Here is a 16,902-nt window from a genome sequence, read left to right as displayed (position 1 = left end):
ATGACTTCAACAGTTGGTCCAGTGTTCACAAATACAATCATGGATTCATGTCATTGTATATTGTTCTTGCATCGTCAGCTGTTCTCGTCAAATTGCTGCCACTGTCGGTTTGGAATTGACACTGTAGCACTGAGGCCTAGGCCCAGATCATGGCCTCACAACTGTAGGTGCAAGCAAACACATAAGCTTAATTAGCTTCCAAGGAAGAACGTTTAGGGAGTTTGGTAGCTACTGAGGCAAGTAGAGCTGATTGCTAAAGCAATCTACAAGGGGATTGAATCAATGAACATTTGGAGAAAAAGCCACTTGAGAGTTATGAGCAATATTGCAATATTAGTTCCGTTCATATTTTTTATTTTATTTTTTAAACATTAAAATCATAATACATATGACAAGCTGGGTCGTTTTATTAAACATGACCTTGAAACATTGAAAACATGAGTCATGTAACTGTAATAACTTGTCAGCACACTGACTGAACACATGGAATAAGACTGCCCCCTGCTGGTTGATATCAACGTCTGTATTACACTCATCGGCCACTTCATTCAGTGTACAACTGCTCTTTATGGCAAATATCGAATCAGCCAATCACGTGGCAGCAACTCAATAGATCCATTGTTGACATGGTCAAGACGATCTGCTTAAGTTCAAACCAAGCATCAGAATGGGGAAGAAAGGTGATTTAAGTGACTTTGAACGTGGCATGGTTGTTGGTGCCAGACGGGCTGGTGTCAGTCTTTCAGAAAGTGCTGATCTACTGGGATTTTCCCGCACAACCATCTCTAGGGTTTACAGACAGACAGTGGTCAGGAAAAAGAGAAAATATCCAGTGAGCGGCAGTTCTCTGGGCGAAGGTCAGAGGTGAATGGCTAGACTGGTTTGAGCTGATAGAACGGCAACAGTAACTCAAATAACCACTTGTTACAACCAAGGTATGCAGAAGAGCATCTTTGAACGAACCTTGAAGCAGATATACAGCAGGCACAGCAGCAGAAGACCACATCGGGTGCCAGTCCTGTCAGCTAAGAAAAGGAAACTGAGGCTACAATTTGCACGGGCCCACAGAAATCGGACAATGGAAGAGTGGAAAAACGTTGCCTGGTCTGATGAGTCTCGATTTTTGCTGCAACATTCAGGTGGTAGAGTCAGAATATGGTGGAAACAACATGAAAGCATGGATCCATCCTGCCTTGTATCAACGGTTCAGGCTGGTGGTGGTGTCATGGTGTGGGGGATATTTTCTTGGCACATTTTGGTACCAATTGAGCATCATTTAAACGCCACAGCCTACCTGAGTATTGTTGTTGACCCATGTCCATCCCTTTATGACCACAGTGTACCCTAGGGTTGGGCGGTTATACCGAAAATATCAACGGTATTTGTCAATACCGCCATAAATAAATTGCACATAAATTGCTGTCTGTGTGGTTGAAGATGCTATGAAAGTGATGACAGAACTTTTTGTAAACAATGTCATTTCTCAAATAACCTGTCAAAAAAAGACATGTCACATGATAGCTTCTCCCCAGAACAGAATTAGACAAAGATATGGTGAGTGCAAGCGAGGTACCAAAAAAAAAAAAAAAGCAACTGCTGCAACTTGGAAGCATTTCGGGTTCCGGTCGAATGACAAGGGCGAGCCAGCAAATCTTGACGAGGCTGTGTGTAAGATTTGCATGACGATGGTGAAAGATGAGTGAGCAGAATTACAGATGACTGCACGGGGACAGCCCTGGGGGGATCCGGTGCTGAGGCTGATGGCTGTGGAGGTGTGGGGGCCTATCCTGACCCTCTGGGGGTCGGTCAGACAGGAAGTCCTTGGACCACTGGCAGAGGAGGTGGTCTAGTCCGAGGTCTAGGAGTTTGGGCACCAATCTGTCGGGTAGGATGGTGTTAAATGCCGAGCTGAAGTCCACGAAGAGCAGCCGTGCGTAGCCCCCCCCTCTCTCCAGGTGGGACAGGGTAGAGTGGAGAGTTGTGGCGATGGCATCCTCTGTGGACCTGTTAGCTCTGTAGAAGACCTTCATGGATAGGGGGGTGAGTGCTACTGGACGGAAGTCGTTTTCAGGCAGGGTGGGATGATGGCCTGGGACAGGATTCACCCACTGTAGAGTAACAATGTACACATTTGGTCCAACTTGCATCTGAAAATGCTATAATATAATATTGTCCATTTTGTTTGTTAAATGCATACAACACTCCATAATTCATCACATCTCCTTATTTCCCCGCGGTTGCTAGGGTTAACATCCAGTCACGGTTGCTAGGGTTAACATCCAGTCACGGTTGCTAAGGGTTAACATCCAGTCACGGTTGCTAGGGTTAACATCCAGTCACGGTTGCTAGGGTTAACATCCAGTCACGGTTGCTAGGGTTAACAGCCACTGTTTAAATTTCGGGGTCCTAATGAAGCCGTACTCGAATTCTGATTGGTTTATCAACTAGAGCGACCAGCGATATCCCTGAGCAGACAGACGATTAAAAGATACGTTTGTGAAAATCTACGATATAACTAGAGCTGCAAATTGTATTAGACTTAATAGAATTACTTAATATCGTATGTAAAACATGGTGTGCTCTCTAGATGGAAATCGATAAACTTAACGAAAACCGCGTCCGGCCCACCACATGCATTGAATTTGCCACCACACCTTCTTTGTTCTTCATCTTATTTGGGGTTTAAGGGCAGCTTGCATATTTGATGTTACATTGCTGCCATCTTCTGGAGTTAGCTCACTCCTACAGTGTCCGGTTTGTCCGTGTCCTTGCTTTCTGTAGTACAGTACAGGCCAAAAGTTTGGACACACCTTCTCATTCAATGCGTTTCCTTTATTTTCATGACTATTTGGTACATTGTAGATTCTCACTGAAGGCATCAAAACTATGAATGAACACATAGGAATGATGTATTTAACAATAAAGTGTGAAATAAGGAAACACATTGAATGAGAAGGTGTGTCCAAACTTTTGGCCTGTACTGTATATTTCCTGCAGTTAACAAGTGCATGTCCTTTGACCTGACAATGTTCACATCCAGTTGGATGCTTCCCTAGAATGTGGAGAATCCCGTTCAAATGACTGTGTCCTATATACTATACTTTAGTCTTGTCATTACTACCTCGTTTCTATTTCCTCCCGTTTTTCTCACTACCTAACCATTCTATTTTGTATTGCATGTAGTTGTCTTCCTCTTGTCTTCTTTTGACTTCCCTCCATGTAATACTTGTTTATAATTGTGGTATTCGCACGGAACTGGTATTATCTGGGGATATCATGTGATTTAGAAATTACACATACATAGGCACACGCACGCACGCACGCACGCACGCACACACACACACACACACACACACACACACACACACACACACACACACACACACACACACACACACACACACACACACACACACACACACACACACACACACACACACACACACACACAATAGATAAGTAACCAGCCATGCATGTCACCCATCTCTTCAACTTTCGAGATTTCGCTCTGGATTTGAGCTAGCTCTTTCTGCGAATGGGTCTCCATGCTGTGGAGCGAGATGATGATCCTCCTGAATTTGCGCCCAAAATGCAGTCACAACTTTTTTATATATATGCTGTCACAACACAATTATTATTATTATTATTATTATTATTATTTATGTCAACCCACCACAATATTATAATTTCGACCGCAGCAGAAAAACCATGGCAGAAATAAGAGAAATAAAAAACGAGATGCAGATTCGCATGGAACTGGGTCCACTCTAAATCCCATGCCCATATGCGCAGGTACCCAAATGAATGTGACCACGGTGCCGTTTTTATTGCTCCTGAATGTATTTCTATTATTTCAAATAGCCGGTCTTGGCGATTACCAGATGTACCTAGCTTCAGGCTCTAGAGACCATATTATATTCGGAGTCACTACAGATTATAGCTCTGTTATGTTTGGCTTGTTCAACCCACTCTACCCACCATCATCACATGACATAACGGCAAAAGCCGTAAAGGAATCATGAAAAACACACATATGTCCTTTGTTTCCAACAACAACAGATCAAGTGATGTTGAACATGGAATGTTTGGTTGTTATAACTGCTATATCAAAATAAAATAAAAAGTGTCAACTTTTTTAAATAATTGAGCAAACGGACAATATTTTTTCGCCTGTCAATATCATCAGAGAGAGGATTTACGACAGTACTCGCGACGCCTTGCGCATATTTGGTCCTGTCCAATCGCGCCGTGCCTCTTCGGTCCATTGTCCAATGAAATCCAAGATGCGATACAGTATGCACGAGAGCGGAACACATTCACGAATTAAAGAAGCATCTAACCGAGCGGGTCCCCACTCTTTAGAACTCCAATTAGCCCATCCACACTACTGGAGATCAGTGATCATGCGCAGCCATTGCCAAAGAGCGACATATTCGTGAGGAAGGCTGGTGATTCTGATCTGACAGAGAGGTGCGGCAGAATCTCCTCAGAACTCGTCGAGGGTCAAGATCATCGAATCTACAGATAAAAACCCGGTAATAACCGTTCCTTGCACCGAGGGCTTAGATCTGTAAAACAAACGTTACTCACATGTCAAATTTGGCTATACGAGATCAGCCCACGTAGATGGAATATGATCGAAGACTACAATAGAATAGCGAACGTCTTGTTGCTTGGTACAGTATATGCCAAATATAGCCAGCTTGCCATGTCTGTCGAGTATTCTGCCATATGCCGGTTGGTATGGATAATAATAATGGATAATAATTCCTGTCAGAATACTTACCTAAACCCCGCCTTGGTGCAGCATGATCTTCTGTGACGGGACATTGAAGCTACCCTCGTTCATATGTTTAATACTCCTCCTCAAGCTGCATGCATGTGTCAATAGAATATATGCTAGATGTGACCCTCTCGTCAACTCGGAGAGATGAACCACCTATGCTGCCATGGCCCACATGATCAGACATCAACTGTAGATATTATATTATTTATGGAGCTGTCGTTAGATCATCCGTACAGAACCAGGCTGTGACAGCCAGCGTCCATAGACAGTCAGGCATGAAACGTCTGCTAGGGGTGTTCTTGCCTACTACGTAGAAGCGAATAGATGTGTGAGAAATCTAATGAGTTGGCTACGAATGAACATAGCCACGTACTGTATTTGGTTCAGTAATGGTCGGTGGTCATTTATGGCGCGCGGCATCAATTCACACCGTTGACTTTAGTGTCGGCTCGCGCTTGTTGTCTGACAGGATTCAGACATTATGTAAAAGCATCATTCTTTACCAAACCTCCGTCTTGCGACGATATTGTGAACGTGTATTGTTGGCCATACAGCTATCTAATTAACGATGTGAACGTCAATAGAGGTTGTAACTGAGCGTGTTTAGGAGACCAGAAAGCATCAGTCGTCATTTCGGGCATCTAGTCACGACAGGGCGGCCGTTCCACGACCCATTTAATCCGTTCCCAGAATGCACCGTGATCATCCCAGTCGCTTACTGTATTTCCTGTTTGTTGTTGCCGCTTTTTCTGGTATTTTTCTGACATTTAGATCCCGATTTTAACGTCATTTGACATTAAAATACTAACTAGAATGTATTATAATTGTTTAATTAGGAATAATAGCGAATACAAACATTGCCCACATGAACACCACCACACCTACTACTGTAGCTTTAATTTACTGAGGCAATGTCGTTTTGTTTCAATTCCTCCGTCTCAAGTTCATCCTGGCTTGGGTAGCTACTAGATACAACATTAATTGCCGTTTTACATTTTAGCATTTTATTTAACAGACGCCTTTATCCAAAGCGACTTACAACAAGTACATTTGTCTAAGTAAGTGAATCATCTATACTTCAGTCATCATAACAAAAACAAATCTATGTTAGGCCATTGGCAGTCACAATGCTAGAAGAAGGAAGGATTACTTTTTGAATTATTATTATTATTAATATAAAAAAATAAAAAAATAAATAGGGATTGCAAGGTCCCTGGTTCGATTCCAGCCATTGACATATCCTGGGTAGTGAGTTGGACTGGTGATCGGAAGGTCATGAGTTCAAATCCCACCTGAGAATACCACACTTAGCCCTAAATTACTCCAGGTAGACTGTCCCTGTAATATCTAATTATGTCGCTTTGGATAAAAGCATCTCCTAAATGGTTAAAATGTCATCCCCCCTCTCTCACCCATCCTTCCTGTCAATCTCCACACAGTATGTTGATGTTTTTACATTTGTATATATTTTAAACTTAATTTTATAGCCAATTTGTTATATTTAACAATTATAATTTTTTTGAGGTAAGAGCTGTTTCGGGTCTAGTGATGCTCAAGTTCTTGACTTTTTTCTTCTCTCTTTCAGAAGGGGTGGAATCTATTACAGAATTTAACCTGTACCCAGAGGACCTCAAGTTATACAGACACAAGGTTTGATACTCCCTGGTCTTCCATAAGGTTCTGTCCAAATGGAGGACTTTACTTCATCTGAACCGGACGCACTTGGAGCTGATTTCATCACTGTGGAACTGGACACACAGCCAATAGAATATGTTGTCAAGTGGGCTGAGGTAGGGTCAAAGTTCACAATATCCTGTGTGAAAAAAGAGGCAGATGAGGGGTCTGGCTTAATATCCGAGCCCATCAAGGCAGAGCCAGACGAGACCTTTTACGCCCAGTATGAGGAAGTGTACCCGGACTGTGAGGTGGCAGAGCAGAGTGTCGTAGTGAGGACAGACTCTGATGAGGACGACCACATGGAGCCGGGGAGTAGCCAGCTGGGCGGTGATGAGGAGGATGGCTCTGATTCAGGCTCAGAGACAGGAGAATATCACTTGAAAGAGGGAAACTACCGTTGTAGCTACTGTGGGAAGTGCTACAGTCATTCTTCCAGCCTCTCGAGACACCAGCAATTGCACGCGGGAAAGCCACCGGTCCCTCCATCCTCATCGAAGCAAACCGATAACCTATCAGGTGAGGGGAAAAAGTATCAGTGCAATCAGTGTGGTTTGAGATTTAAAGGCAGCAGAACACTTGGAACTCATAAGAAAGTGCACGGAGGCAGGAGGCTGTATCCATGCAACATATGCGGGAAGGATTTTAACCACAGCTCCAGCTTGTCCCGACATAGGCTTATCCACAAAAAAGGAAAGGGTATCCCCCCAGGTGTTCCACCTGAGCTGGTGATGAGTCACGGCCGCCGCTCGCGCCTGCCAAAATCCGCGTCCAGGAAGGTCAAGAAGGGGCGCCCTGGCGGAGAGAAGTTCTACGCATGTCCACAATGTGACAAGACCTTCAAGAACGCTGGGAGTCTCTCCAGACATCAGGTTTCTCACGTGAAGGAGCTCCTAACCACTTACACCCAGGGGGAGGACAGCCTCAGCAAGTCCTCCGACCTGAAAATACGCCTCAAGTTGTGCTCGAGAGACAAACCAAACTTCTACACTCTCTGCAAGAAGAACAAGAGGTCCAAAGCTGCCAAGCGCACCATGTCGAACGCCGAAGAGGAGGAGGGACATTACGCCTGCCAGCAGTGCGACAAGCATTTCAGCCACACGTCGAGCCTCGCCAGGCACCAGCAAATGCACAAGGGTGCGAACAAGTTCAACTGCGCCTACTGTAAAAAGACCTTCACCCGGTTATCCAACCTTCACCACCACGAGAAGTCGCACACCGCGGGGAAGATCTACGAATGCACCATCTGCAACAAGACATTCGTGCACTCGTCAAGCTATTCAAGGCACAAGCGGTCGCACACAGAGGAGGAGCAGGCGGCCAAACAGCGGCAGCGGAAGCGCGGCGCTATTAACGAGAGCGCGCCACTCGAGTCGGACTCAGAATGAGGGCCACCATGGTCAGCTCTAGACTGCCCCGAACACTGGGGCGTAGCAGTTGGAATTTTTTAGTTTCTTCTAAATTTGGGACTGGAATTGGCATTATTCAGAATATATAAAATGTGTGATATCCTTTGGTTGTATACTTTTAGCAAATTGTATCTGGGAGGGGGTTAGGATAAATGTTGAGTGCAAGGTGACCCCCCCACCCGCCTGTATGTCCCCCCCTATACTTCTCTTAGATTGCACTCTTGTTCTCTGCTGTCCATGCAAAGACATGTTTGATTTATTTGTGTTGACATTCCCTTTTGTTCATGGCTAGCTACAGGGTTCAATTGATGTTAGGGTAAAAGTATTGTGAGAGTTTTGCCAGGTGTGAAGTATACAGCACCATCCATGTAGTAGAGCAACTGTGTCACTACCTTAAGTCATCAGAAAACTAAACTGGTAGGCCTATGTAGTGCTTCCCATTTCCTTGTTCTGTATATAATCTTTCAGAAGGATCTTATTTTTCTTTCTTTCTTTTTTTTGATGTGACAAAGGGTCAAAATATACACCTTGCCTGCCATGTGTCATCCAATTCAATCAAGATTTGACCTTCAGGAGTTTCAGCGTGTACATTCCGTGGTTCAATCAATCTTCCAAAGGTTTTGTCCTCAGCATCTTCTATGTTCAGTTCAGTTCATGCAAGTTCACAATGGAGCTGAAAATTAAAAAAATAAAATAAAAATGAAGCGCGGTAAGAAAGGTTGATTTACGACAGGTCTCATCAGTACATGTGCTAAGAACCAGAAAACTAGAGCAAATGTTCTCCTCCACTTTCCAACTCAACATTTCTAGTTTGATGAGCATTTGATATTCAACCGTTTTGGTTTAGAAAGAAAGGTTTGACCGTTTTGAGTTTTGTTTTTGTTTTATCTGTTGATATTTAATTGTGAAAGTTTGAATTGTTGGCATAAGAATATTATTGTCAAAATATGAAATACAAACAAATCCCAACAATTTAGAATGGCATAACTTTTTATATTTGTTGATATTTACTGCATTAAAAAGTATACATTGTGACTCCATGTGTATGTACAGTCATGTGAAGAAGGTAGACGCCCCATGAAAATCTTTGTCTTTTTCAACATATTTAAAATGAGGAAAGTGCACCACATCACTATTCTGGCTTTTTCCTCAGTAGGAATTGGCGTTTATTTTTGTTAAATAAATGCTAACAAAGTTACATTTAGTTTTTGGTTAAATTATATCACCTTTATCTATAGACATTGTAAGAAAGAAGACCAAATATTCATGTCCATTTTTCTTTAAAAAGAACTAAATATTTCACACAATTTCGCCTAATTGTTTCACATAACTGAATGCATGAAAAGTGTGTGTGCATAAAAGTGTGTATAAATAAAATGCATTTATAAAGGTGAGAATAATTTAGATGTACTAATATGCAGGGAATTTTGACAAATATTGTGAAATATTCTTGGGATTAAGGATTTCATATTTTAACAAGTTTTTGTCTATTGAGGTTGTAGGGGGAAACTGCACTTATGAGGTAAGGTTTAAATGGTAGTGGATATGATTCACAAGAATGGCCATGGTTGAAAACACTTGAGGTGGCAAAGCCTTCCCCATTTGCCCCCAAAGTTCCACCTTTTCAGATGTACCCTTCACATAACCCACCACAATTCACAGAAATGATCAAATGCCCTCAATTGCAATGTCACCATAGCTTTCAAATATTGCCTGTATTCATACATTCTGTAACACATTCTGTTTATTTTACAGATAAACGGTTCAGTTATTTGTTGAGAGGTAGCAGTTTGATGTCTGTATTTGCTTAAGCACAACAACGGTACTTTCTGAACAATGATCAACACTTGACCTTGTGAATACCATTTACTGTTTGAATTGGAATTGAATTGTGACTTCTAACCTATTTATATCTCTAAGTGCATAAAAATGACACCTAGGAGAAGTGTGTGTAGTTGCATGTATCAAGCACAGACCCAGTGTATTGCACCCACAATATTCGAGAGAAAAAGGAGGGAAAAAAAGCTTGGTACTTTCCCTTTTATTTATGTTAGTTCTTGTTTGTTTGATTGAAGGTCTAGATCCCTAGCTCTCCTCAAACTTGAATCGAGTTCACATGATTTGGTTTTCATCTTCTGTTGTGGTTCTGGCCTTTCTGAAGTGGCAAACAGCTGTCTCCTCTTTTTTGAGTTTCAGCAATCTCATTACTTTTCTGAAAGTCATATCAGTTTCTTTTTCGCTGTCATTGTTTCCTTTTTTGATGCAGCGGACCTACATCTTATAAAGGTGTATGTTTTTTGTATTGTGTTTGCCATTAGAAAACAGTTGACATGTTTTGTCTTGCATTTTTTGTAATAAACCTTTGATGAAAGAAATATTTCAGTGTCCAGTATGTTTTTGTAAAATGGACTATGGTTGATTTCACACAATAAACTTACATCAGCTAAGTTGTTGTTTGACTTCAGCTGTGATGTGATGACAATTAAAATTGTTGACACTGACACTCGGAGAGCAAAACATCAGGGGCCTCATTTATAAAAAAGTACTTGAACGTAAGCATTATTTACAAAACGGGCTGCGCTTGTTTAAAATTGCGTAGCCTACGTCTCGTTCTACAAATACCAAATATACTTGAAATTGAACGCAGATGAATGAGCTTTGTATTTACGCCCTGTCATAGCGGGGTGCGGACACTAGTGACCACTCGGTGAGCTTCCCGTCTTTGAAAACGAGTCTATAGACAGGGGTGCACATAACTGGTGCGCCAGTGCGCATGCGTCGCCAAAATGCATGCTGCGCAGAAGATCAGCGGCATGAACGCGCTCTTGCGCACCAACAGCTGGGAGCGCTGGGAGAGGAATTTACTTCCTCAAAATCCACCTGCTGACTGCTGACTGCTGCATCACTGCAAGCCCCGTAACGCCATCACAACGACCACGGCGACTCCCCTCACGAAAACATTCGGAAAGTATCGTAACTTGTACTTTCATTCCGCGTATCGCATATCGCACGGTTATCACGCCGACACGTGACAATTCAGTCCCGAACGACTCGTCGCTAAAAGGAAAAACAACACCAAGGAACTTCACGTTTCTTTTCTCTGAAGCTTTCAAACGTTCAGACGTTTGTTTTACAGCTTCATTATCGCACCTAGACCCCTGACCCAGGGAATATGGTTGGGAATTATATTAGAAAAAGAAAAAAAAGACTTTGTTGCACAATCAAAATAATGAGCTATTTAAAGTGATAGCCTACAACATCCTCTACCATGGTTGAAATTGAGGACAGTGATAACTTACAGCAGTCAAGAGAGCAGTGATGATGATGATAAAGCTTGTAGCATAAATAAATGCTTAGGCTGTAACTTTTTGTTGAAAAGTTGATTTCAGTGTTTACAGAACAGAGCAGTGCTTAAAGAGATGTCAGTTGATTTCATTGTGTTTAAAGAACAGACATTCAGTTAGTGCTTAAAGAGATGTCAGTTGATTTCATTGTGTTTAAAGGAGTCTGACAGACTTTCATGCTTAAAGAGCAGTCATTTGATTTTGCATTTGTTTCTTTTGTTTTGCACACAATCATTTGTTCGTTCATCTTTATTTATGAATAAATGTCGTTTTGCTAATATAAGTTATCCATGTATCCCTTTTTTATCCATCCTGTGGGACGGGTCGTGACTCGCGAGCTCGGGGAGCACCAAGCAGCATCCCTAGGTGCTCCTCTGAGCACTGGCCCCAAAAAGTTATGTGCACCCCTGTCTATAGATCTACTTGAATCATTGCATTCAATTGGATGCAGAACTGGAGCGGGACGGGCGCGTGGGACTGCCATGTACCATATATATACATATATATGCCATATCATACCTCCGTTTTATATTGAAAAATATAATAAATACATGTGGGACGGAGGTATGATGTGTGGTGTGTGGCGGTCCCGCATGCCCGTCCGTTCCAGAGAATCAACTCGTATTAGAGTGCTGGTCGGGACTGGATAGGCCATCCTCCTCAGGCTCTGCCACCACCTGAGGGGAATCCCCTACTGTACTGGCTACACACGCCGGACGAACAGGAACTGACGCCTGCTCCACAGAATCAGACACACGGTCATAATACGGTTTCAATAAATGTATGTGGCAGAGCTGATTAGGCTTCCTACGCAAAGGTGTAGCAATCAGGTAATTAAGATCAGACACTTGCTTTACTATAGTATGTGGACCAGTACATTTAGCACAAAAGGGGGAATCAACCATGGGCAAGAGTGCCAGAACCTGATCACCCGGGCTAAACTTCCGTGGCTCAGTTCGGCGGTCATAAAGGCGTTTCATTTTCTTTTGTGCACTAGCTAGTTTTTCTTTTGCCAGCTCACCGGCTTCATAAAGCCTATGCTTAAAGCAGAGCACGTAACTAAGCAAGTTTTTTGGTGGTTCGGACTCTTTCCAATCATCTTGGATAACGGCCAAGGGGCCACGTACTGTGTGTCCGAACACCAGATCATTGGGACTAAAACCCGTACTTTCCTGGCTCACCTCCCTGGCGGCTAACATCATCCAAGGAAGCCCCTCCTCCCAATCTCCGTCCAGCTCAGTACAGTAGGCGCGCAACAAGGATTTCAAAGTTGCATGGAATCGCTCCAATGCGCCCTGGCTCTGCGCGTGATAGGCTGACGCCCTGTTGTGCTTAACGCGCAGCTGTTTCAGGACCTGAGCGAACAGATGGGAAGAGAAATTAGAACCCTGGTCAGACTGGATGATTTTTGGTATGCCAAAGATTGAAATGAACTGAGTCAAGGCACGGACTACAGACTTGGTGGTGATATTGCGTAAGGGATAAGCTGCAGGATACCTGGTAGCCTGGCACATAACTGTCAGCAAATACTTAGCCCCAGTACGAGACGGAGGGAGGGGACCTACACAATCAATAATGAGATGGTCAAACGGTTGACTGGTTGCCTGAATCGGACTCAATGGAGCCGGTGTAATGCTCTGATTCGGCTTTCCTGTCAACTGACATGTATGACATGTTTTTACATAGGCTGCCACATCCCTCTTAAGGCGAGGCCAAACGAAGTAACGGAGGATGCTATCATAGGTCTTAGAAACTCCTAGGTGTCCACCCTCATCATGTGACACCTGCAGAACCAAGCTGCGATACTTGGATGGCACAACAATTTGGTAAATGGGGTCTCCCACAAACTCAACGCCATGGGGAACCCACTTCCTCACCAATACCTCATTGTGAATGAAATAGGCATGGGCGCTGTTCCTCACCCCCCCAGCAGGGAGAGCTCCCTCAAACAGCTCTTTCAGACATGGATCTGCCCGCTGCTCTCTCACCAGTTCACTGTGAGGGACAGACAGGGGAAAATCAGACAGTGATATCACATGCTCCACATCATCCACCATTTTGTCAGGGTCAGGCGTGGCACGGCTCATGGCACGAGTTACGGCGCACGCAGTGAACACCTCAGGAAACTCCCGTTCACTTTCATCAGGCTTGCTTTTAAATACTGGCACAGACGTAACCACCACAGGTGGCGCCACATCTGCCCACACTCGTGCACCAACCAAGCCATTACCCATGATCATGGTCACCCCCTCACAGGGCAACGCTGGGCGCACACCCACAGTCATCTCACCCTGAAACAAATCAGATGAAAGAATTATTCTGTGCAGAGGAACATGCTCCCATACCACGAATGGGAATGGAGTCACCTGTGTCAGAGGCATCAGAAAATGGCAAAGCAGAAGCTAAAATAAACTAATCAAATGCCCCAGTATCCCGTAATTTTTTTACTGGGACCTTCTCATCCCCACAGATGAGGGACACCAAACCATCTGTAAGGAATGGCAAGTAAGATTCAAGGTCAGAGGAGTGTGGAGACTGAACATGTGTAGAGCGCACCTGGGACAGCGAATCACAGGCTTGGGCAGCAGACTTAACCCGCTGCACCACCGGCGCCGCGCAACCAGCCCCTTTAGCCCCATCCCCATGAGACACTGGAGCCCAAGGCTTACCTCTAGACTTTAAAGCATAGCATTCAGATTTAACATGCCCCTTTTTATGGCAGTGACTGCACACTTTCTCATAACTCCTTGAACTATTCTGATTCTCATAACTCCTTGAACTATTCTGACCTCTACGACCAAAATCAGTTGCAGCTGACTGACCAGCAGGTGGCGTATCAAAACCAAAGGTACTCCTCTGAAACCCAGGCTCTGGCACATAAGCGCGAGACTCACCAAACATGCGCGGCTCTCCAAACTTCCCCTGCTATGAGTCAATGTAAAATCATCTGCCAACGCAGAAGCTTCAGCAGGAGTAGTCACCTGCTTTTCACTAATATAGGTGGCTATATTCTGGGGAATAGCATTTTTAAATTGCTCCAGTACAATCAGATCACACAAATCATCAAAATCATCTACATCAGACGCCTTGCACCAGCGATTGAAATGCAACACTAATTCTCTTGCAAACTCAAGATGTGTCTGACTCTTGTTTCTCCTCCAATTCCTAAACTTCTGTCTGTAGGCCTCCGGAACCTGTTCATAAGATTTAATCACTGCACTTCACTTTCTCATAAATCAGAGAATCCTCACGGCTCAGGGACGAATATGCCAACTGTGCTCGACCTGTAAAAACACATTGTAACATGAGGGTGCGTTCAGCATCTGGCCAACCACGAGTGTCAGCGACGCGCTCAAACAACGAAAAAAACAAGTCAGGATCCCTTTCATTAAATTTAGGTAAAAGTTTCAATTTCCTGCTATATCAAATAAGCCTCGATTTGCTCCCCTGGAAGCAAAAGAACCCCCACTACTTAAGACTTCACTACTAATTTTACCGTCTTCAATCAAATTCAACCTATGTCTCTCTAACTCCACAGTTTGCATTTGGATTTCACATTTCATTTTCTCAAGTGCAAATTCCTGGTCTAATCTCAGTTTGAGCAATTATTTTTCCTGGTCAAATGTAAAAGGGTGCTTAGCAACAGGCGAAGGTGAACCCTTGACAGGCTGTGGCAAAATTGCCATCTCGACCAGTTTCGACTCTAAACATGCCCTAAGCTCATGTTTCTTTTGTTCTACCACAGCTACATCATAATGTTTTGCAACCAATAACAATTGAGCTTTAGTAAAACGGTACAATAAGTCATGGGATGGAGCTGCTATAAACCCCTCTATTCCAGACATTTTTATTTTATTTTTTTAAATCACAATATTAAGTACAGGACAATGTAGGCCTATGGACCCAAGATGACGTATACACTGACAACTCAGCGCGCATCAGAGGAAATTGACAACCTCGCAACGGAGCATGCCCCTATCTGACTGCCTACCCCAGGACCTGACTGAGTAAGCTCAACCCTAGTCTTCATGCGTAACGGGAGGATCTTTAAACACTAACTCGTCAGCCCGGTTAGACCCCCAGCAAGCTGGTCGCCCACCTGACAGCTAAGAATGTGTCCCCGAGACAATTGCTCTAGCCGCCGTACCGCAACACTACAGAAAAACGCTCAGCCAAACTCAAAGGAGAAAGACCGTAAGCCTACCAGGGCAGCCCCGTAGCCTACATGTGCGCAACTGACAGCCAATTGTATACACCCTCTTGCCCCAATAGAAAAAACCCTATCTAAGCACCATTACAAACAAAACGATCCCGCAGATCAATTAACAATAGGCTATTATATACAAAAATGCGATAAGTGTGTCTCCAAAAATGCTTAATATGCCACTCAAGGCTTTAAAAAAACACCCGCAGGCGATAATTTTGAACTGGTGGGGAATCGACTACGACACCAGTTTGCAGTTCATTCACCAAAATCTCTGCCTAGGCTACTAACAGAGACACGCGCTTATTAACTTAACAAGGCACCCCCTGCCAATCAAGGCAACAAGCCATGGGAGTCGCACCACAAGTAATGAACCACAGTTTTAACTATCAATAAAGAAAAAAAAGTCAAACGACCGGGTAGAATTCAATAGAAAAAAAAAGCAATATTTACTTACCAAAAGGTGATCAAAATAATGCTAGAAAAACGAAAACGGACGGAGCCCCCAATTTGTCACGGCCAGGCTCATGACCATGACAAAAACGGGAGACACACACACGATCTTAAAGTAATGATAAGAAAATGTTTATTGTAAACTAAATGAGGCCTATATAACAATAATAAGATGAGGTGTGGTAGTCAGTAAATCAGTGGTGTAATGTGAGTGCAGTGGAAAGTGGTGAGGTGAGTGTTGCATGGTGTGAAACAAGGAACAAACAAAATAGAATAAAGAATAATGGTGCCTAGAAGGGGGCCTCAATACTGAGGCCTGCATGGATCTTTTATGGCCTGGATCCTGGAACCAGGTGGGGCACAATCAGCTGTCCACCAGCTGACCTGCATTCCACTGATTAGTAACCCTGTCCAGCAGGAGTACTCTCTGCAGACAGGGAAACAGATGTTTATTACAGGCCAGGACACAATATGGGGCCAGGGCCGTCACATTACCATCACCAAGTGTGCTCACCAACTAAAGCACTTGATTACCGTTGATATAAACATACTATACTAGTCCATCAGCACAGTATGGGAGAACTTGGTGATAAGCATAATACCAGTTGACTCAATTAGACATAATATATTATGCGCTCTGCGCTGCGGGCTATGGTGTTTTTTGAAGGATTTTCTGTACGCCCATCCAGATCCATTGTGTATGTCAAAATGTTGATATGAACCCATATGATCGTAAATAACCTTATAACAGGGCTTATAATGCTAAATACCGAGGAATCCTGGGGAATCACAATGAATCTCGCCTTTATCACGCCTCAATTTAGAATGATACACCCTACAATAGCCTAATGGCATATAAAGGAAGACTGAAATACAATCATCAGTTCCCTTTAAATCTTGAATTTAACTCATTTTCTTGGCTGTGTTTGGTCGAGTGCGGCTCACATGCCTGTAATAACTCTGCATAACCAGTAGGTAATGTGCGTACGCAAGTCAATACTGTGAAGAAAGCAAATGTGTTTATCAGTGTTT

The 16,902-nt window shown here is 43.5% G+C and overlaps 1 protein-coding gene across 1 annotated transcript; it reads left to right on the top strand.

The window, feature by feature from the left end:
* Window positions 1–4,452: 4,452 nt before the first annotated feature.
* LOC308170112 (uncharacterized protein) lies at window positions 4,453–8,032 on the top strand. Its single transcript, XM_080544852.1, has 2 exons — window positions 4,453–4,535; window positions 6,372–8,032. The coding sequence occupies exon 2, from the start codon at window positions 6,475–6,477 to the stop codon at window positions 7,846–7,848; it is 1,374 nt and encodes a 457-aa protein (XP_080400978.1). The 5' UTR covers window positions 4,453–4,535; window positions 6,372–6,474; the 3' UTR covers window positions 7,849–8,032.
* Window positions 8,033–16,902: the final 8,870 nt, after the last annotated feature.

Source organism: Nansenia antarctica (assembly GCF_963989245.1).
Source record: "Nansenia antarctica genome assembly, chromosome: 1".
NCBI classification, from domain to species: domain Eukaryota; kingdom Metazoa; phylum Chordata; class Actinopteri; order Argentiniformes; family Microstomatidae; genus Nansenia; species Nansenia antarctica.
The sequence above is the reverse complement of the archived record's forward strand: the minus strand, read 5'-3'. Positions and strand labels throughout refer to the sequence as shown.